At 34.9% G+C, this 23461-nt stretch overlaps 1 protein-coding gene across 48 annotated transcripts in view; it reads right to left on the bottom strand.

The window, feature by feature from the left end:
* The window catches only part of Clasp2 (cytoplasmic linker associated protein 2), a 216242-nt gene that overhangs the window by 127946 nt on the left and 64835 nt on the right, over positions 1 to 23461 (bottom strand). For 38 of the 48 annotated variants that reach the window (XM_021238757.2, XM_087181377.1, XM_087181374.1 and 35 more), the window contains one exon: positions 2328 to 2474. In XM_021238757.2, coding sequence (XP_021094416.1) covers positions 2328 to 2474 — 147 coding nt within the window. Of the gene's footprint in view, positions 1 to 2327; positions 2475 to 2859; positions 3071 to 23461 lie in introns of those variants that run through there. The other 10 variants (XM_087181401.1, XM_087181403.1, XM_013077014.3 and 7 more) reach the window with 1 other exon arrangement.

The raw sequence follows: 23461 nt of genomic DNA, 5'->3' as shown, positions 1-23461 counted from the left end.
AGAAAGTACACCATAATTTATCAGTTGGTTTTGTCTATACATAGTGGTAATGCAGCTAGTTTTAGTTCCGAATTTTAATTCAGAGCACAAATTACTTTAATCAAGTGGTGAATAATCATCTATCAGAATTATTATCAATCATTCAATTCCCAAGGTCCCTTTGAATTCAAAGAATCTGGAACTCTAAAAATACTTCCCACAACTAATTCAAAAATCAATAAGTCTTTTCCAATGCCAGGAAATCTAAGGTTAAATTTTCAAAGAAAGACCAACAGCCAAGAACGGCATCAATTTCAGAATGAACATCAATATCTTCTGGCTAGTAGCTCTTTTCTTAGATAGAAAAATGGGCAAAGGACCTAAATGAACTGTACACCAAACAAAAGAAACAAGAATGAGTTTGTAACTGGTAAAGAAGAGGAAGAGGAAGAAAAGACAAGGAAGAAAAAAAGGAGAAACAAAATTTCTCTCTTCTTTTTATCAAAAGAGCCACTGCCTAGGTGAATGATATAATCTGTATGTAGTGAATGACTACAATCATGTAAATCACTTAACTTTTTTTATTTTTTGGGTACTGGGGATTGAACTTAGGACCTTGCACTTGGGAGGCAGGCACAGTGCCGCTGAGCTAAACCCCAGGCCCCACTTAACATTTTTATATCTGGTAGGACTACAAACTGGGGAGTAAGAGGCATTAAGAAAAATAAAATCCTTTTAAAAAATCTGATTATATTAATTTGACTAGTATCAGAATTAAATGACCTGTGGCAAGTAAACTACAATCTCAACTTTATCTAAAAGACAGTAAACCATGAAAAAACAGAGCTAATTATCAACCACTAGAGCTCAAGATTCACAAAAATGTCAAACATGTATTATTGTGATGTATTTCACATATTTAAGTGAAATAAGATAGTTTCATGAAGTTATATCATAGGTTAAAATTCTACAATTCAAAATCAAGGGGAAAAATTCCCTTAATGATTGAAGACAGCCATTTGTTACAAAAGGAAGAAACCAGAGTGATAGGTACTTTTTACTAGAGATTAAGACTATATAATAGAAAATATCATATAACAGGATATCATAACTAATATTTGGATGAGAACATAATCCAATTTACAAAACCAAAAGAAAATAATTAAAAATTTGAAATATAAATTACTCAAAATATCTAGAGAAGTAACATTTTATTTCATCGTTTGTTCATTTGTTTAATTGTGTGCATATACACCTTACCATCTTTCTCGATAGTTATATGATACATAAAAGAGTTTTTAAAAGGTAAAATGAAATACTTATGATAGTTTCCCTATATTTAGAGTACCATATAACTTAGGAAAAAATGTTTGGTTGCACTGAAAGATCAGAGGAACAAAAGTCCTTATTGAACCTGGTCAAATTATATAGCTTTTTTTTCTTTCCTTTTTTTTCTTTTTAATGAAAGTACTATACGCAAAAAAATAGATAAAACAAATTTTCAAGACCGTGATTTTTCCCACCAGTTATCATAAGCAAGGAAAGATCTGTTTTTCTAAAAATATTTTAACTAAAATAAAAACTTATTTTTAAAAAGAGAAAGATTATTGTCCTTTTAGCATTAAATATTTACACTTATTCTTACAGATTCATCCAACAGAAAGATACAGCAAAACTAACACCTAAAATGCACTCATGACTTTCTAATTAGCATATAAAAATACCATAAAAATTTTAAAGATAAGCAATGTGCTAGAAGCAGTTCTGATTTGTTTAAAGAACATATTATATGCTGTATAACTGCAAAAAACCTGCTTTGTCCTATTCATTATTATCTCATCCAGAAACCATTTTTGAGGCAATTTTATTTGACCACCACCCATTTTCTATTGTGACAAATGATTCAGTAAACAGTATCTTTACCATTTTTTAAAATGTTGGGGTATTTAAGGCTTCCTGCCTATATGTATATGTAAATATATTACATAATTCAGCATTTTTTAGATGTAACTACAGCATCTAAAAATTATAAGCCAAATTGTAAAATAAACTCTTCTTTAAAAAAACCCACATAAAAAAACTCCCTTGAAGTTTTTCTTTAAAAAAAATGACATCTGAAAAATAAATACACTCACGAAAACACTAATTCACAGGTTCTTACTGAAAAAAGTAATATACAATATTTTAAACATTTAAAAAAGGTAGCACATTATGTGTTGCAACAGACTCTCGAGATCTGCAATCACGCTGCAGTCATGAATAAACATATTCCTCTGAAGTTCTAAATACATATGGCCATATCAAGGGCATGGAGCATGCACATCAGATTGAAATGGATTTTTCATTACCTCCAACCTTAGGGCCACCTGCTGAACCAGGCTTCCTTGCACTGTTGACAGGATTTCCGGATGTTTTAGGTGCAGGAACCTTGAATGCTGAAGCAGCTGATGACGGCCTATTTCCATCCACTGATTCCTCATCATCAAAGCTTTTATCTGCACAAAGCATTAGAAAAATGTATTTAAGGAAGCTAAGCTTCACTCCATTTTCCGTAAGATTAAAAATCCAAATAAAGGCATATATAAAATCATTTCTTTGGCAAGACATATAATACAAAATAAAGGTCTTTTAAAAAACATTTATATGTTGGTTAACACTATATAAAATAATGCAATGTAATTTAAAATAAATATAGTATTATCCTATTTCCCACCTAAATGTATTAAGTCAAAACACAAAACCAAACATAATAACTCCAAGAGCAGTAAAAAGCATTTTTCAGTTTTCTACTACTCATGTAAGCATTTCTGCCAGCTCCTCCCATAGTGCATCTTCCAGCACGCCCTGCCTTATTCCTTATACCCAGATTCTGCAACTTACAATCACAGATCCGTTTGCAAATCAGACGCCTCATTCCTCTGAAAGCGCTTAATTTCCCTCACCCTAGGATGCTCCCAATAGTTCACATGGCCATATACAGTATATTCAATACTAATCAAAGATTCTATCAAAAATAGATAGAAACAACCACAGAACCACCACTGAGGTTTGTGCCGGCATTTTTCTTTCTCTTCCCTGCCCTAGGTGCTGTAACAGCCAATCAGCTACAAGGTGACATCATCTTATGGCAGCTACTGCCACATGAAAGGTAAAAATTCTCCATGCATCTAAAAAATTTGCTGTGCATCTACAATCTTTATTTCTTATAAAAACTGTAAAGGCATTTAATGCCCAGGGTTTATAAATCTGAATGTTTTTTCTTAATTTACATAAAAATTTATATAAATAGAAAATAAGGTTTTATGAAATATTCATTCTGCTGGGGTGCTTATTATTGCATCAGTAAAGCATAGAAGATCACAGTGCTCATTATTGTACATAATTAACTCTGCAATCTCAGAATTTGCTATTTATTTAGGCCACAGAAACAAAACTAAACAATTTGTTCTCATAAATGATCCTCTAACATTCTACAAGGTCTTTTTAGAATGGAATGATTACACTAATATCTCCTTCTTATTATGGGAAATGAAACAACCTAGCCTCTTCTAAAAAAAAAAAAAATCACAAGACATATGCAGTTTACTTTTCTGAGAAAATGATTTTCTCTAGAACCCTGCACAGACCAACCAGGACAAACAAGATGGGCGAGGCAGAGAAGCAGCTTTACCACAAGCTTCAGATCAATATGCCAGAATCATATTCCTTTCAATCTGTTCTCCTCACCTGTACAAATATCCAGTCAACAGAATAAAATCATCCATACGAAGGGATGCTCTAAGTACAATTATTAAATATATTTTAAAGAAATATTCCAAGCAAGTTTTAAGACTGTTTTATGTATGGGGGGGGTGTGTTAAAAGGTACTTTAATAAAGTCATATAGGAAAAAATATCTCCTAGTTTAAAAAAAAGACTTAAAACCTATGCTTTATACATAGACTATGCTATTAAAAACACTACTATAATACCAAATATACTTTTTTGTCAACATTATGCAAAATATACAGCTAAGAGAGACAGTAGACATGAAAATCTACAGAAAGGCACTAAACCAGAGTAGCTAAAAGTTCCCATGGAAACAGTGTTCTATTCCTATATACACACACAAATTGCAAAGAGTAAATGTCCCCTGCCATTAAAAAAAAAATTAACTCTTAACATTCTCAAATTACTGGTAAGTTATTTTTTAACTTTTTATCCAAATACAGCAAAGTATACAAATCCTAAATATGCAACACAATGACTTTATACAAAATGAGCATGCCACTGTAATGAGCATCCAGATCAATAAAGTGTTACCTATATCCTGTACACACCCTCAAGACCCTTAAAAGTCACTGCTTCCAAACAAAGCTATTTTTGAATTCTAACACTGTAGTTGGTTTTGCCCATTTTTGAATTTTATATATAAAAGGACTCATACAATACACACACTGGTATCTAGCTTCTTTTCATTAGATATTGGAATATCGGGAAGATTCATTTTCATTAGAGTTTTCTAATATATGAATGTACTACAACTTATTAATGTCCATTCCACTACTGACAGACATTTGGACTGTTTCCAATTTGAGTTGTTCTTTTTTTTTTTAAGTGATCCTAGGGATAAGCAAAGTTAAAAGGTTCTGAGAAATTTAGCATTACGGAGGAAATAGCAAACATAGTATGCGTTGAACATCCCTATTCAAAAATCTAAAATCCATTCTTTTGGTCCCAAACCTTTCAGATAAGGGATATTCAGTGCTGTATGTAATTTATCTTAGTTTATAATAAATCAAACATGCATACTGTAATATGTAGTGTTTTTAAAATGTGATCCCCAGACTAGCAGTTGAGCTATCACCAGTAATTTGTTAGAAATGTAAATCCTTTGGTTCCAACACAAACCCACAATCTTACTGAATCAGAAATTCAGGAGATGCAGCCCAGTAATTTAAGAAGCCCTCTTAATGACCTTGATGTATGATCAAATTAAGGACCACTTTTCTATGGTTTGGTTGCAAACCTTTTCCATAAAGAGTCACACAGCAAATACTTTAGGCTTTGCGATTCATATACATTAAGTCTTTCTGTGCAACTACTCATTTATGACACTATAGCACCAAAGCAATCATCTGTGATACATAAACAGGTGTGGCTATGTTTCAATAAAATCTTACGTACAAAAACAAAGACAGTAGCTGAATTTGGTCTACAAGCAACAGTTTGCCAATTGTTGTTCTGGGGCAACCACTAAAAGAAGAGTAAATATATGTACATGAACAAACTAATAGACAAAAAATAAAAATAATAACATTTGATTAACTGAAAAGACATGGAAAAAAGACAAAAAGATAAAACCATAATGATAAAACCAAACATACCAGTAATTACCTTATATGTAAATAAGCTAAATAGTCCATGTAGAAGACCAAGACTGAATATTTTTAAATAGATTACTTATATGAGATATACTTTACATATAGAGCTACATAAAAGCTAAAAGCAAAATTATGAAGACAGACCATGCCAAATACCAATCAAGAGAAAGCTGGCACAGCCATTAATTTCAAACTAGGCAGCTTAAAGCAGCATTACTAGAAAAAGAGAGAGACTTAGTAATGACAAAGGGGCGAATCCAACATCAAAATCTTTAATGTTTATGCTCTCAGCAAAAAAGCTTCAAATATATAAAACAAAAATTGTCAAGAAAAAATTTTTTTGCTTAAATTCTTTTATTGGTACATTTTAGGTATACAATACATTTACATTTATCATTGGGTGCTTGTACCTGTACATGATGTATCTGGGTTCTTATTTTTTCCCCATTACCTGTGAGCCCTTCACCCCCCCTCCACCCTTCCCTATTTACATAGACTTTGTTTCCATTTTTTTTTTCCTCATAATTTTTCCTTTCCTTTCCCCTTCCCTTCCCACTTCCTCTACCCGTTTGGACCTTTTCTTCCTATTTCAAATTATCAATTATTCATTTTAATCATTTTAATCCTTATTTACACTTTCAGTTTCTCACACTAGAGAAACTATTAGGTATTTACACATGAAATTTTAAAAGGAAAAATAAATCTCAAAAAAATTTGTAAAAAAATAAGGTTATACGTTCTTTTATTACAAATTAATGGAATTCAAAGAATTATTCATCATCATAGCCCCCAAATTAAAAATCTGTTTTATAATACATGCAGAGATTATGAATATTCTAGGCTTAAATTTTTTCTCACCTTTAAAATAGCAAAACAAATTCCAATTATTTTCTTTCTAGCAGCTATCATTTCATGAAATAATAAGCACTGATTTTTAAAACACTGATTTTTGAGAGCCTCATAAGAGCATGAACTCTGTCTTGAACATACTATAACATCATTGCCTAGAACAATCAAGAACTCTCACAGCCAACTAAAATAAAATCTCCCTGCTTCTGACCTTTGTCCTCTGTGCATTTGCTCTTGACACAACATCCTGAGTTGAACAAAGTCACATCACTGCTTATAATTCTTCCATGACTCCATAACAAGGCCTATTGGGACTCTAAGGCCTTAGATATCATGTAGGTATCCTCAACCTCATGTCCTACTTGCTCTCTCTCTTTTTCTCCAACCCAATCCTACTAGCCTTCTTACTGTGGGTCATGTAAGGCCCTTTATACTTGTTTGTTCTACCTAGAATGCTCTCTCCACATCCCTGCCCCCCTCATCCATTGTTCACTCACTATCTTCATGTCTTTATTCACCTGTCACCTTTCTCAATGAAGCTTTCTTTGAATGCTAACATTACAAACTTTCTAACACACTGACTCTGATCACACTGACTCTGATCTACCCCCATTTTCCTCTTATTTTTTTTCTGTAGCATTTACCATCTACATATTTCATTCCTGCCTCTTCCCCCTGAATGATATGATCTATGAGAGTGGCACAAATGTCTATTTTGCCCATTTCTGTATCGTCTACATGCGAAACAATTCCTGTAGTAGCACATTTCACTGAAGGAAGACTTTTGGTAAAAGCATTACTAAGTTATTGGAAGCAATTTATTTCAGATGCAAGCAATACACTATATACACTGGGGGAAAAAACACATAATGTAGAAAATCTTAAAAGCAGTAAATATTTGACAAGACAGTAAGAAATTCAAAGATAAAAGCAATACATTGAAACTTCTATTCTGGCTAGGTGTGGTAGTGCAGGCCTATAATCCCAGCTCTTGGGAGGCTGAGGCAGGAGGATTGCCACCAAGTTCCAGGCCAGCCTGGGCTTCATATTGAGTTCAGGGTCAGCCTGAATACAAAAGGAGACCCTGACTCAAAAAAACAAAAACAAAAAAACCCCACAAAAAACTTCTATTCTGAAGGTTTTGTGAGGCAAAAGGAACAAAAATCAAAACCTAAATAAGATGCAGAATCAAAAGCTCATGCACTTGGGCCAGGGATTTAGTTCAGTGGTTCCACCACCTGCCTCGGAAGCACAAGGTCCCGAGTTTGATCCCTGGTACCAAAAAAACCCGAAAAAGCTGATACACCAAATGGCATTTTCAAAATTAAGGTAGACCATAAGTAAGCCCTTATTCTCTTACTGTTTATTCCTCTCAAAATTTTCTCAAGAGAATAGAGAAGTGAATCACATGGAGTGTTTCATTAAAAGCAAGTGCTTGAGGGCCAGGGATTTAGCTCAGTGGTTCCGCCACCTGCCTTGCAAGTGCAAGGACCCAAGTTTGATCCCCAGTACCAAAAAAAAAAAAAAAAGTCAAATGCTTGGGAAGTCCAGACACTTCAGCCCTTCAACTCTGTAGGCTCAGAATGGTAAGACTACACCAAGCAACAGCCAAAGTACATACAAAATGTCCATGGAAGAAAGTCTTAAATTATTACCACAATTTTCTAAAGGTCATCAGGCACAACAGGAAACAAGACACCATGAACAAGAATAGAAAGAGATATTACGAATGGACCTACCTAAAATCCTGTTTCTGACAACAGGCACAGATTATACAATACTTATGATTACACACTAGACTAACTTGAAAATAATTTTAGAGATTAGAAAATTATAAAAAGTGGCAGTTTTTAATACTATAATCAAATAGAACTACAAATAAAAATATAGTGACAAATCTAAATTCAGGAAGTAAAAAGAATTAAGATGTGTTTTAAGATGTACCAACTCCCCATGATCAATGTAATCATCATGTATTACAAACAGATACTAATAAAACTCTTTAAATTAAAAATAAAAATTTTTATATAATGAAATCTAAATTCAGTGGGCAGGTATAATATCAGATTAGATACTACTCAAGGACTAGGAAGAAAGAAAATATCACATGGGATATGTACAGTAGGTACTCTAATTTTTACTGAATAAACAAAAGAAGCATCAAACACACAAAAAACAAAAACTGTAGATTATGATTCTGTCAATACTTCTGTTCTCTTTCCCACTATAATTGGGTGCAGAAACTGGACAAGAAACACATATTAAAAGGAACTTAGTCAATCTTATTTTTTATAAAAAGACACAAATCAATGCAATTAGAAATGAAAAAGGTGAAATCACAACAGACACTGCCAAAATCTACAGATTATTAGCAACTGGGGCCAGGGATTTAGCTCAGTGGTTCTGCCGCCTGCCTCGGCAGGCACAAGGTCCCAAGTTCGATACCCGGTACCAAAAAAAAAAAAAGATTATTAGCAACTACTTCACAAACCTGTACACCAAAAAAACTAGAGAACCTAGAAGAAATGGAGAGATTCTTAGTTACATATAAATTACAGAAATTGAATGAAGACTTAAAAATCCTGAATAATCCAATAACAAGCGGTGAAATTGAAGCAGTAATGAAAAACCTATCAACTAAGAAAAGCCCAGGACCTGATGGACTCACCGCCAAATTCAACAAGAACTTCAGGAAAGATCTAGCACCAATGCTCTTCAAACTCTAACGAAATCGAGACAGAAGGAGTACTCTCAAACTCTTTTTGGAATCTAGCATTATCCTGATCCCCAAACCAGACAAAATCCAATAAAAAAAGAGACTACAGGCCAATCTCTCTAATGAACATAGAGGCAAAAAGCCTCAACAAGACACTGGCAAATGGAATCCAACAAATCATCAAAAACATCATATACCATGATGAAGTCCTCCCAGGGATGCAAAGATGGTTTAACATACATAAATCAATAACTTTAATTCATCCCCTAAATAGAAGCAAGGACAAAATTCACATGATAATCTCAGTAGACACAGAAAAGGCCTTTGATAAAATCCAACATCCATTCCTGATAATAAAAAAAAAACCTGAAGAAAATAGCTATAAAAGGACCTTATCTCAATCTGACAGAAGCTATTTATGACCAACCTACTGCCAACATTGCATTAAACGGGGAAAAACAAAGCTTTCCCTCTAAAATCAGAAACAAGACAAAGATGTCTACTATCACCACTCCTATTCTAACCAAATTTAACAATGTTGCAGGATACAAAATAAACACATAAACATCAATAGTGTTCCTATACACTAATAACGAACTCACTGAGAAAGAAAGAACCAACAGAGTGGAGACAACTTGTAAAATGGGGGGAAATATTTGCCAGCTATTTCTCGGACAGAGAACTAACATCTAGAATACATAAAGAACTTAAAAAAACGGGCAACCAAAATGAATAGACACTGCTCAGAAATAAAAATAGCCAATAAATACATGAAAAAATGTTCAACATCACTGGCCATTAGAGAAATGCAAATTAAAACAATGAGATACATCTTATTCCAGGAACAATGGCTATCATCAATAAATCAAATAATAAATGCTGATGAGAGTGTAGGGAAAAGGTTGGAAAAAGTTGTACAACCACTATGGAAATCTGAGTGAAGATTCCTGAAGAAACTAAAAATAGAAATTCCATTTGACATAACTATTCCCTTTCTAGGTATCTTCCTGAAAGAGTTAAAGACATCATACTACATAGGATCAGCATATTACAGGGATACATGCATACCCATGTTTACAGCAGCACAATTCATAATAGCTAAATGTTGGAAACACCCAAATGCCTATCAATAGATGAATGGATAAAGAAAATGTGGTATTTATATACAACAGAGTACTATTCTGCCATAAAGATAAACTTGAGGCATTCATAGGTAAATGGATGCAAATGAGAGCATAATATTAAGTTAAATAAGCAGCAGGAGCTTAAATATCACATGGTTTCTTTTATAGGAGAAACTGAAATTTTATATATTTTATATATAATAAACATATATTTATATATATATGGAAGGGGGAGCAAAATAGATAAGTAGGGAGACCATTTTCAAATAGATGGGGGAATAAGAGTTGGAAGGAGGGGGAGGAAGGGAATGGAAAGGGGATTAAAAAAAGAAAGAACTGAAGGGAAAAATGATGAAAATAGAGCTTTTGCAAATGGGAAGAGGGCAGAGGACAAGGAGCAGGAAGCAAGGAGAAAGGTAGGGGATGAAAAAAAGAATTAAGATATATAACATACATGCACAAATTCCTCATGGTAATTGTAATCATCAGTACTACAAACACGTACTAATAAAAAGACGAATTCGAGGATAAAAACTGCTAAAGTGAGCAAGCCACAGTGACTATCAATATGATGGACAAGGAAAAGAAGAGATGGACAGTGAGAGAACTCAACAGAGATGGAGCAGGAGATGGTGACAGAAAGAGAAAGGAAGAGATGGAAATAAGGGAAGAGAGCATGAAAGAAGAGACAAAGAAGAGATGGAAGGCAAGAAGAGTCCAAGGAAGAACAGGAAGGGGAAGCCTGCTCTGGACTCTTGAGGATGATTTCACAAATTCTGAATTAATTCTTTCTTGAATAATAATAATTATCAAGTCCATAGTTAAAAGGAGCTCTTTAAGTTTTTTTCACTATGTTTAGTGATAAGATATACTATTTAGAGGAAGAGAGAAAGAAAGGATGGGGAGTGAGACAAAGTACAGCAACACAGTTTTATTTCTCAAAAATATCTTAAGTAAACTGTGAGAAAATATTAGCACCAATCAAAAACAGATGGTCAGTATTTGGAAGTCTGTTATTATCTGTACTTCTTTGGTATGTTTAAAATATTATGAATTTTTTTTGAAAGTTTAAAGAGCACACTATATTCCTTAAAAATATCACTTTAAAAATATACAAATAGATAAGAGTAAATGAGTATTTAATCATGTTTCCTTTTCAGAAAAAAATGTAGTCATTGAGACAAAGTGTAACGAACAGTTTAGTTTAGTGAATGCTGGCTCTGGAGAGGTATTTTGAAAAAAAGAGCTGTAGGGCCTTGAATGCCAGGCTCAAGATTAGGTAAAACAATTAACTGAAGTGTTCTACAGTCAAAAAGAGCAAGCAAGCAAGCAAGAGAGAGAGAGAAAGAGGGGGGGGGAGGGAGGGAGAGAGAAAAAGGATGGAAGGAAGGAGAAAGCAAAAAGAGGAAAAATTACAGAGGAGCAAGACATGCAAAAAGAGGAGGGACATGGAGAAGAGATGGAAGGAAGAGGAGGAGACTGGAGGAAGAAAGAAGTAGGAGAAGAGGGGAAGGGCAAGCAGAAAAGAGGAGGAAGAAAAGAAGATCAAGTAAGAAAGAGTAGACTTCACCTTCTGTTACTTTCAAAAAAAACACTTGAAAAAGGTCCTCATCAACCACTGAGATATTATAGGCCCAAATCCCATATCTGCATGCCTAAAGTCAAAAGGCTACGAAATCCCAGCTTTTGTTGTCTTTTAAACTCAACTGATGGCAAAAATCAGAACTGACCTGACCTCAGTTTATGGCAAAATATAATGTGAGTTGACATGAGATTATTTATTGTCTTAATTTATTCTATTCAGTGTGAATCTGGACACATTTAACAGCAAAAATATTAAGGCACCACTATTGTACCATAGTCTGTTCTAAAATCTGACAGCCTGCATTCCAAAACACAACTGGTCCCCCAGGTTTGAGTTAAGGATTTGTGAATTTGTATTACATTAATTAAGCCCTATTGTCCTTCCCTACCTACTCCCGCAGAACCCCCGACCCCCCTAGAAAGGCCATATATTCAATTGGCTTTTAAAACAAACTTTCCATTTCACTTTCAGGGGGTATATGTGCTTCAAAATCTGAAACTTCTGCTTCATATAAAAGATGAAAAATTGTTCTATCTTATATGGCAAACAAAACAGCAAATCAAACCTCTGTACCATGTCTAACAATTTATTTTGTGTGGGTTTTCTCCAGTGAAACTAGTTCATTTAGAAAAACCCTCATTACTGGTAGATTTTTATCCACTCAATACACTGTTTCATATTAAATAGTTGTTTGCACCGAAGTTCCTCTTTCCACTTCAAGCTATGTACTTCCTTATTCTAATTAAAACAATGAGTAACAGGACTTTGGATTTGAGCTGTTTTACACTGTTGCGAATACAACAATAAACGGAGTCATTATCTAGCACTTAAATTACCAACTAAATTATTGTACCACTGATGTCTCAGAAAATTCAAATTTAACTATTTACATTTCCCCACACTACGCTTTTACAATAGGATGCTTCCTTTGGCTTTCCTCTGACCTAACAGGTTCCTCTAGCTCAATCTCTTCTGTTGCCTATTACTCCTTTACCGAACCTCTAAAATTGTCATCCTCCTCTCTCAACTTTCTAGGTTAGATAATCTCTGAATTCCAAATCTATATATCCAACTGCCTTTGATATTTCCCCCTTTGAGTCTCAAAGGTAGCTTTAGTTTGACACAGACAACAGCACCCACAACATCTTCAAATCTGTTCTCCCTACGTCTTTCCCCCATTCTAATATAATAAATGACAACATCATCTAACTCAGCTGCTCAAGCTCACAATAAAGAGATCTCTGCTTGACACAGGTCATCTACCCATAGTCCTTGTGTGTAACTCCAGGTAACATATTAAACACAACTATTTCTCTTTACCTTAATTGCAACTCCTAATCTAAGACAAGACTAGTACCATCTCTGCCTGTATTACTCCAACAACCTCCAACAAGTGATCTCTGCTTACTTTCTTGATCTCCTTCCAAACTACAAAGTAGGATGTGATTCTCTTACAAAATGATTTGGATCAATGGCTGCTGAAACCATAAATGAAAGGATGATGGAGGGTTTTATAAAGGATGGATTAGGCTGATAACAACTGACCCCATTGTTCAATATTAATATCATAAAGACAATCAGACATTGTATGGCTTCTGACAGAAATTTTTTTAAAATCACATAAAATACCAGCTATGAAAACTATATCAACACAATACCAATAACATTATTATCAACAAAATATCAATATAACATTAAAACACCAAAGTACTGCGCTGGGGATTTAGCTCGGTGGTTCCAACGCCTGCCATGCAAGTGCAAGGTCCCAAGTTCAATCCCCGGTACCAAAAAAAACCCCCACAAAAGTATCATGGTGATACAATCAACAAAATCTAGTGTGTGGAAAAACTATATCTAGCAATCTTTTTTATCTTCAAAAAATAAATGACAGGAGGGAAAAAAGATGCTACAAAGTCTTGAGATGTATCAACTATAGTAGTGAATCTTGTTTGAATTCTAATGCAAACAAACTGTAAAAAGATGTTTATGAAACAATGGAGGAAATATGAACACTGAATATTTAATACCATGAGTTAATTTTATAGATATGGTAATGGTATTATGTATGTGTATGCATCTCAGTTCAGCAGCATAGTGGGGCTAGGGGAAGATGGAGTAGAAATACAGATATAGACAAACATTGGTCATGAAAATTCCTTTTTCTTTCTCTTAACAGTGTTGGGGACCAAAACTAGCACCTCGCACATGTTAGGCAAGCACTTAACACTGACCTGCACTCCAAGTCATAAAAACTGGTTATGTATTGATATTTCTCAAAGCTGGATGATGGTTGGTAATATAATATTAACTGTTTCTGGATATGTTTCAAATGTTTAGCTAAAAAATTACAGTAATTTAAATCACTTTACTCCCTTGTTCAAAACCTTGGGTGGAACTTCATTAATATGAGCAACATCCTAAGAGCAAAGAAAATGAGACGGAGGCAGAGAATATGTAAAATTAACCCCTAAAAGATAAAAACAAATTCTTAAGAGATACAAGTAAAAAGAATGGAAGGCTAACAAGGAATAACACCACATGCTGGAAAAGTTGGGTTTCAACTTGCCAAAGATTAAAACTAGACCTAAATCTCTCACCATGCACTAAACTAAAATCAAAATAGATTAAGGATCTAAATATTAAAGTAGAAACGCTGAACCAGGTGGAAATTTGCACCTTTACATAATCTCTCTTGGTTCTTATTTTTCACCCTTGCCCAGCCCTCCCTTCAACCCCTCCATTCCTCCCTATTTACAAAGATTTTGTTCCTATTTTTCCATTTTCTCATATTAATTCCATTCCCTTCTTTCCTTTCTCCTACCCCTCCCACCTCCTTCCCCTTTGACCGTTTCCTTACTATTTCACATTACCTGTAGAGACACTCAGCCATCTCATCTTTGAAAAAGGAGCCAAACACCCTCACGGAAGGAAAGATAGCTTCTTTAATAAATGGTGCTGGAAAAATTGGGCTTCAACTTGCCAAAGATTAAAACTAGACCTATATCTCTTGCCATGCACTAAACTAAAATTGAAATGGATTAAAGATCTAAATATTAAAATAGAAACACTGAACCAGGTGGAACAGAGGTTAGGTAGAACTCTTGAAGACATTGGTGTAGGAAAAGATTTTATGAACAAAACCTCAGTTGCCCATGAACTAGCACAAACAATCAACAAATGGGATCTCTTCTTATTAAAAAGCTTCTGCACAGCAAGAGAAACCACCAGTAGTGTGAAGAGACAACCCACAATGTGGGAAAAAATCTTCACCTGCTTTTCCTCAGACAAAGGTCTACTATCTCAAATCTATAAAGAACTTAAAAAGATCAGACCTCCCAAATTTAAAGACCCACTCCGAAAATGGGCATCTGAAATGAACAGACATTTCTCACACAAAAAAGTAGAAATAGCGAATAAATACATGAAAAAATGTTCAACAGCACTGGTCATTCAAGAGATGCAAATGAAAACAACACTGAGATTCCACCTCACTCCAGTAAGAATGGCTGCTATCATGAAATCAACCAATAACAAATGCTGGCGGGGCTGTGGAGAAAGAGGAACCCTGCTCCACTGCTGGTGGGAGTGTAGACTGGTGCAACCACTGTGGAAATCAGTATGGAGATACCTCAAAGAACTAGGACTGGAAGTCCCATTTGACCCTGCTATTCCACTGCTGGGGACCTTCCCCAAAGAATTAAAAGAATCATACCACAGTGATATATGTGCATCCATGTTCACAGCAGCACAATTTGTAATAGCTAAAACTTGGAAGCAGCCCAAATGCCCATTAACTGGAGACTGGATAAAGAAAATGTAGGGTTTTTTTTTATAAAATGGAGTACTACTCAGCCATAAAAAATGAGAAATTAGAGACATTTATAGCTAAATGGATGCACATTGAGGTGATACTATTAAGTGAAATAAATAGGACACACGTGTAAATACCGAATAGTTTCTCTAGTGTGAGAAACTGAAAGTGTAAATAAGGACTAAAATGCATAATAGGTAATGTGAAATAGGAAGAAAAGGGGCAAAGGCGAAGGGGAAGTGGGAGGGGTAGGGGAAAGGATAGAAGGGAATGGGATTAATATGAGAAAATGGAAAAATGGAAACAAAGTCTCTGTAAATAGGGAGGGATGGAGGTGTTGAAGGGAGGGGAGGGGAATGGGGAAAAAAATCAGAACCAAGAGTGATTATGTAAAAGTGCAAGATGAATGTCATTACATTGTATACCTAAAATGTACCAATAAAATAAAATTTTTTTAAAAATTAAAAATTAAAAAAAGAAAGGAATTAACACCACAGCAAAGCTGCAATTTAGAATTCTAATAAGCTGATTAAACTAGCAAAGAACTGATCTACCTTCAAGAATGACAGAAAAGTAAAAACTTCTAAGCCAGAAAGTATGTATAGGTATACAAGGATCAACTGAAAATCTGTGAAACTATTTTATCATTAAGCTCCTCCCCATCCCCAACTCAGGGAACTCAATACACACAAATATACACATGCACGCTCCCATGAACTTGTTTGTGCACACACACAACAGCCCATGATTTTGTGAAAATGGAATCACTATAAAAGAAAAAAAGTTCTTGGTACTAATTAAAAGTTTTGATCAATGAAGTTGAAGGTCTAGATGACAAAGTGAAGGCAATCTCCCAGAAAACAGAATGGAAGAGAAAGATGAAAAACTTGAGAGAGAAAAGAAAGTATAAAAGACAGTGAGTGGAGCAACCTAAGAGGTCCAACGTCTGACTAATATCAACTCTGTAAGGAGACCACAAAAGACTAAAGCTAATAAAGGGGAAATATATCAAAAAAAAAAAAAAATGAGAGAAAACTTCCCAGAGCTAAAGAAACTCACATGCCTTCGGAAGAAAATAAAATCATGTAGCAAAAAATTTAAATGCATTCATTTTAAAATAGACATTTTCAGTAAAATTACTAGAAACTAAAAATTCAAGTTTCTAGAAAACTTCAAGTTTTTAGCCTGAAAATAAAATGGTGGCTAAATTTTAATATCCACACAAGGATACTGTGCTCTCAGCAGCAGTTAATTTTAATTACTTTATTTATAAAAAATAAAAGTTTATTCTAGACAAAGTATAACAGAGGCCAAGAAATTTGGTAAGGCTTCTTAGAATTTCTAGGTAGATATAAATGACTAGTTAAAAATATATTTCAGGGCCGGGGATTTAGCTCAGTGGTTTCGCTGCCTGCTGTGCAAGCACAAGGACCCGAGTTCGATCCCCGGTATCAAAAAAAAAAAAAAAAAAAAATATATATATATATATATATATATATATTTTTTTTTTTTTTTTAAATACATTTATCCTGTTTTTTTAAAGTCCTTTAAAAATTCAAAATCTTCCCGGAAGGAAGCTCCCCGCCTCCATCCCAGGCTCCTAGGGCAGTGAAGCTCAGCCAGTCCCAGCACCCAGAAGGAAGCTCCCTGTCTCCATTCCAGGCTCCTAGGGCCAAGAAGGTGAGCCAGTCCCAGCACCCGGAAGGAAGCTCCCCGCCTCCATCCCAGGCTCCTAGGGCAGTGAAGCTCAGCCGGTCCCAGAACCCAGAAGGAAGTTTGCTGCCTCCATCCCAAGCTCCTAGGGCAGTGAAGCTGAGCTGGTCCCAGCACTAGGAAGGAAGCTCCCCTGCTGCCATCTCAAGCTCCTAGGGCAGAGAAGGTGAGCCGCGTGGGTGCCAAAAGCACCCCGCCCCCCACCCCGCAGAAATGAGAAGACACATAAACAAGCCTCAAAAACAGACTTCCAGATCACCTACAGCAATCCCAAAGGGAAACAAGATGGAACACTCTGATACTCAACCACCTGGACTCTCTGAACTGGCAACAAAAGAGGATCTGGGAAAAATGAAATAAGAAATAATTACTCAGATAACAGCAAAAATTTTGCTCATGGTGCAAGACATGATTAATAAATCTAGAGAGGACACAGATAAAAAAAATAGAGGATCTGAGGAATATGATGGAATCTCAACATAGGAAACAAATGGAATCCATAAAACAGATACAAACAGATTTCCAGGAGATTAAAAACTCCATCGAAAGTCTGCGCAGCAGAATGAACCAATGTGAGGATAGAATTTCAGATATAGAAGATAAGATTGCAATTAGTGAGGAGGAAAAGAAAAATTGCTTTAAAATTGTAAGTGAACACAAGAAATCAATCCAGCAGCTGCTAGACGATGCAAAGAAGAATAACATAAGACTGATTGGAGTCAATGAAGAAAGAGGAGAGAGTGCTGATGACATAAAAAAAACTCTTCACAGAAGTGATGGCAGAAAACGTCCCAAGGAGGGGAAAAGAACTTGACATACAGATAAGTGAGGCATATAGGACTCCAGCTAGCCTTAATCAAAAAGAAAAATCTACACATAGGCATATAATAGTTAGGATTCCAGAAATCCAACAGAAGAATAAAATTCTACAAGCAATGAGAGAATAGAAACAAATCACATACAAAGGAAAGCCCATCAGAATCACAGCAGACTTCTCAATGCAAACCCTCAAGGCAAGAAGAGCTTGGAGTGATGTATTTCAAGCCCTAAAGGAAAACAGCCTCCAACCCAGATTGATGTACCCTGAAAAACTATCTTTCAAAATTGATGGAGAAAGAAGATACCTTCATGATAAAGAGCACCTCAGGAACTTCATGAATACCAAACAGGCACTCCAAAACATTTTAGACAATACCCTAGGAAAAGACAATGAGGATCACAACCCCAGGAAACCTAGCAGAATGAATCCATTGGGCGTGACAAATTAAACGCAAAGGGGGAGAATCCAACAAAAAGAAAAAGTCATGACAAGGCTTTTAAAACTTTTGACTTTATCTCCCTAATGAGTGTATAATTCAATCTTATTATTGTACTGATTAGTATTTTTCTGATTCTAGAATTGCACACCTTTCCTTGTGCTATACTGGCTATTTATCATCTTCTTATGTCTACATTTTAATTGGGTTGTCTATTAATGAGCTCTAAGAATTCTTTATATATTCTGCTCATAGGTTATATGCATTGTAAATATGGTCTGTTTGAGGACTTTTCATTTTAATGATGTCATTTAAAGTTCTAAATTTTGATGGAATCCCATTTATCAATTTTTCTTTTATACATCATGTTTTTTGTATCCTAGGTAGTTCTTGCCTACCCTAAATTCATAAACATTTTCCCTTATAATTTCTTCTTAAAGTTTTATACTTTTAGGCTTTCTTATTTAGGTTCATAGATTCCTTCAAGTTATTTTTGTGTATGGAAAAAAAGGGTTGAGGTTAATTTTTTATATACAGATACCAGGTGTTCTAGTGCCATTTGCTGAAGACACTATCTCTTCCTTGGCTCTTGAATTGAGTTTATATTCTATAAAATGCTAATGTTAAATAATCTTTCAAAACTCAGTGGACCATATATGTGTAGTTCTATTTCTAGATTCTCTGTTTTATTCAAATGATCTATATGTCTTTCCTTACACCAACACTGCCTTGATTACTGTAGCTTTAGAAGAAGTCTTAAAATTGGGTGCTAAACGTCTTCCAACACTGTTTTTGTTTTTGTTTTTGCCTTTTCTGGGTCCTTTGTACTCCTACATAACTTTTAAATTTCAATATCCAGTTGTTCATTTATAGCAAGTATACACAGACCTGAATTTTTTATATATACCTTGTGTTTTCTAATCCTGGTAAATTCAAGTACAAGTTCTAGGGGCTCCTAAAAATTTCTTAGTATTTTCTCTGTAGATGATCATTTCATCTACATATAAAGATTTTGCTTCTGCCATGCCAATCCTATCCTAGTTGTGTCATTTTATTGCCAGACTATTTTGGTTTAGACCTATGTTTCAAAGTCTAATGGACAGATGAAGAGTAGGCATATATGCCCTTGTTCCCCACTTTAGTGAGAAAGCATTGTATTGTCTCCATTCATAGAAGGAGATTTGCTGGAAGTATGGAGTACATGTCTTTGATCTGTTGAGAAGTTTCTGTTTTACTTTCAGTCTCCTGATAGCTTTTACCATGAACAGCTGTAGAATTTAGTCCAATACTTTTTCTCCAACTAGTGACACGATCATATGGCTTTCTCCTTTCCTCTGTTAAAATGATTACTTTTGGGGGTGGATCTTCCAATGCTGAACCAACACTGCCATCCCTATAATAAAACCACTTTCTACATACTGCCAGATCTGACTTCCAATAGTTTGTTTTGTTAAACAAATTTCTATATACGTTCATACGTTTTTCTTCTATTATCTTTATCCAGTTTTAGGATTAGCACAATGTTGAGTTTCTAAAATGAGGGGAGAAGTGTTCCTTTTTTCTGCTTTAAATGTCTGATATAATTTATCAGTTAAAATGTTTATGAGCCTGCTGTTGTCATATAGGTACGTTTTCAAGCTAGGAATATACTTTCTTTAATAGGTGCTATTCAAATTTTATATTTCCTCCAGAGTTAGTTTCATTAATTTGTCTTCTAAATTACTTCTTAGAAGTTGTCAAATTTATTTCAAAAAAGACTTTTGTAATATGCTTTCTATATCCTTTTAAATTCTGTTAAATCTGTGGTAATGTCTCCTAGATCTTGATATTGCAATTTAAAAATGTGTAACTGATATTGTATAACAGGAAGAAAAGGTCTAAAAGAGCAGGGGAATTGGGAGGGGTGGGGGAAGGGAAAAAAGGGAAAGGAAAACACATGAGAAGAGGAAAAAAATGGAAACAAGGTCTTTGCAAATAGGGAAGGGTGGAGGGGATGAAGGGAGGGCAAGGGAAGGGGAAAAGAAGTAAGAACCAAGAGACTCATGTAATGGTACAAGACCCCAATGATGAATGTAACTGTATTTTATACCTAAAATGTACCAATAAAGTTAATGGGGAAAAAAAAATTCAAAATCTTCAGTTCAATGAAAGAACAATCACAATTTAAATCATTACCTGGTATTAATAAAATTAAGTAACAGTATATATCATGATGACCATTATATCAAACTAAATAAGAAATGAGATTTTCAGGTGTGGTGGCACACGCCTGTAATCCTAGCACTTGGGAGGCTGAGACAGAATTGCTATGAGTTCAAGGCCAGTCTGGGCTACATGGTAAGTTCACAGCCAGTGTGAACTACATAGTGAGACTGTCTCAAAAAACAAACAAAAAGAAATGAGATTCATGATAAGGTTTATTTCTAATCTTTACAAAATCAAAACATTTCAGGTACCTGTACTTAAAATTTTAAGACAGCTACAGGGTTATAACAGCTATTAAGGTCATTAACTACACCATTATACAAGTAGAAAAGGTATAAATTTTCCCTTGAAGATTCCAGTTCATTAGGAATATCAGGTTTGAAGATATGTTGCTACCTATTACTAGTGTTTGACATTTTACATCCAATGAATAAATGGGACTGCCAAGAAGGCTAAGTATTTATTTAAAAGTACAGCATTCAGGACTAGATGCCCTTTACACAGTTTTACATAACAGGATGGATGGCCAAAGCCTTGGGCTGGGGGCCACTACAGAGTTGCTTTATTTTAGTCACTGGCTATTTTCGATCTTAGTGATTGCTACTTACTGCCTGTAATGCTAATGCCCAAACTTGCATCCCTTGTAATTTACATTTTCTCCTCATAGACTCCTTCCCCCATGACTGGTTCTAAAAGTTTGGTCTTTTATGCCAGCAAGTCAAGTTAAGATTTTTTTTCCCCCTATGATTTAAATTATCTAATCCAGGGCTAGGGGTGCAACTAGTAGCAGAGCACCTGCCTAGTATGTGTGGGGCCCCAAGTATGATTCCCAGTACCACAAAAAGTAAATAAATAATCCAATCCTAGTGTGTCACAGGGAGTATTCAAGAGTAAGGAAGAAAGTTCTATTCAGCATTACTTTCTTGCTATTGTTCCACACCTCCTAAACCAAATTTTATATCAGTTTGGAGTGGTCGCAGAGGCCAAAGGATCCCACAAAAGGCTGACCTCCAAAAAGCCAGTTATACCATCACTTGTATATATTTTTAAAAGATTCATTTTTGGAATAATAGACTGTTTTGAAATGTTAAAAGTTTAGAAAAAAATCTATTTACAACAAAACCTCTGGGCCGGGGATTTAGCTCAGTGGTTCTGGCACCTGCTTCTCAAGCACAAGGTCCCGAGTTCGATCTCCGGTACCAAAAAAAAAAAAAAAATACAACAAACCCTTTTTTCTTTCCAATCATTCTGCAGCAACAAAAGCCCAAATTCCTCTCTCATGCTTTTGAGGCATATTGTAGGGCTCAGCATCACATAGTAATCCTACAGATTTTTTAAACTCAATCTTGGCTGTCTAGAACAACTACACAACGATGCTTGGGTAAGAATAAAGAAAATTAAACTGAAAAGCACCTGAAGCCACCTCCAACAACTCCTCAAGTAATAGTCATTATAGTGTTTCACAAATCTGAGTTTACCTAGAAATAAAACTGCTAAAGAAGTCTTTCATATGACCTTGAAGTTCATCTTATATAATATGTTCAATATATAATAGATTAATAACTGCAATACATAAGGAACAACCATAAACAAAAGGTCAAAAATTGGCCTTTTGAGGCAATCCACAGAAAAGGAAATAAAAATAACCAAACATACAAATCTGACCAATGTTATCAGAAAGCAGAGATGTTTTATAAAGTGTAAGATATTTTTTATCTATGTGAATGGCAAATTTTAAAAAGATTAATAATAACAAAGTTGGGTGTCGTAGCACATGCCTATAATCCCAATGTTATGGCTTGTATCTAGATGCTCCCGAAAAGTCTCATGCACCCTTGCACCCATAGGTAGGGCTTTTCAGAGGTAGCTGGATCTAGGGTGTGTGAATGTGGATTAATGGTGTTATAGTTACATTAGTCCTTGATTGGTTTAACATGGTTCTGGGTGTGGACAATGAGAAGCCCCACCCTAGGTGAGGGTGTCACCAATCAATGGGCTTATAGCCTGTGTGGAATATAAGATGGAAAGAAGGCAGGTTTGCTGCTCACTGCTTGCTGCTTCCTGCCTCCCCTGCAATAGACTGTTTCTCCTATGCCATGACCATCTGCTAACCATGGACTGAAACCACTGCAAATGGTGAGCCAAAATAAACCTTTCCTCCTTTAACTTTGGGTGTTGGGTATTTTGTCGCAGCAATGAGAAAAATAACTAGGAAACCCAGAAATCAAAGATACTAAGGCAGAAGGACCATAATTTCAAGTCCCTCCTGGGTGAATTAGAGAGGATGTAGCTCAGTGGTAAAGCATCCTGGGTTCAATCCTCAGTACCACTAAAATATAAAAACAAAAATGGTTAATAATAACCAGAACTCAGAAGGACAGCAGGAACTGCTAGTGGGAATGTAAATGGTAAAGCCTCTTTTAGAGGAAATTACTTATGGTAAACACAATTGAAAATAAAAACTTTGATGCAGAAATGCCCTATTTTAAGAAATATTTGCATGCTTGTATACAAACACATATTGTTTGAACAAAAGTATTTACTTCTGAACTATTTAGAAGAACTATATGTGGTAAATAATATAAACTCCCATAAAAAATGAAATAGAATACATCCACATTATGGTATACAGTACTGTGCAACAGTTTAAGCAAATGAGGCTGAATAACAGGACAGCATTTAAAAAATCTCCGTGCCACAGTTGACATAGCAAATGGAAAAAATATTCAGAATATCATTTTATATAAACAGTCCAAACAAAAGAATTTATTTTGATACTTATTGTGCATGTTAAGACACAATAAAAGGTGGGAACATACTCTGTGTTAATAAAAATCTTCACCTGTACTTATACCTAGGCT

The sequence above is a fragment of the Heterocephalus glaber genome, unplaced genomic scaffold (genome assembly GCF_053883595.1).
Source record: "Heterocephalus glaber isolate CG9 unplaced genomic scaffold, H.glaber_assembly_v1.0 deba00001472, whole genome shotgun sequence".
Taxonomy (NCBI): Eukaryota; Metazoa; Chordata; class Mammalia; order Rodentia; family Bathyergidae; genus Heterocephalus; species Heterocephalus glaber.
The sequence above is the reverse complement of the archived record's forward strand: the minus strand, read 5'-3'. Positions and strand labels throughout refer to the sequence as shown.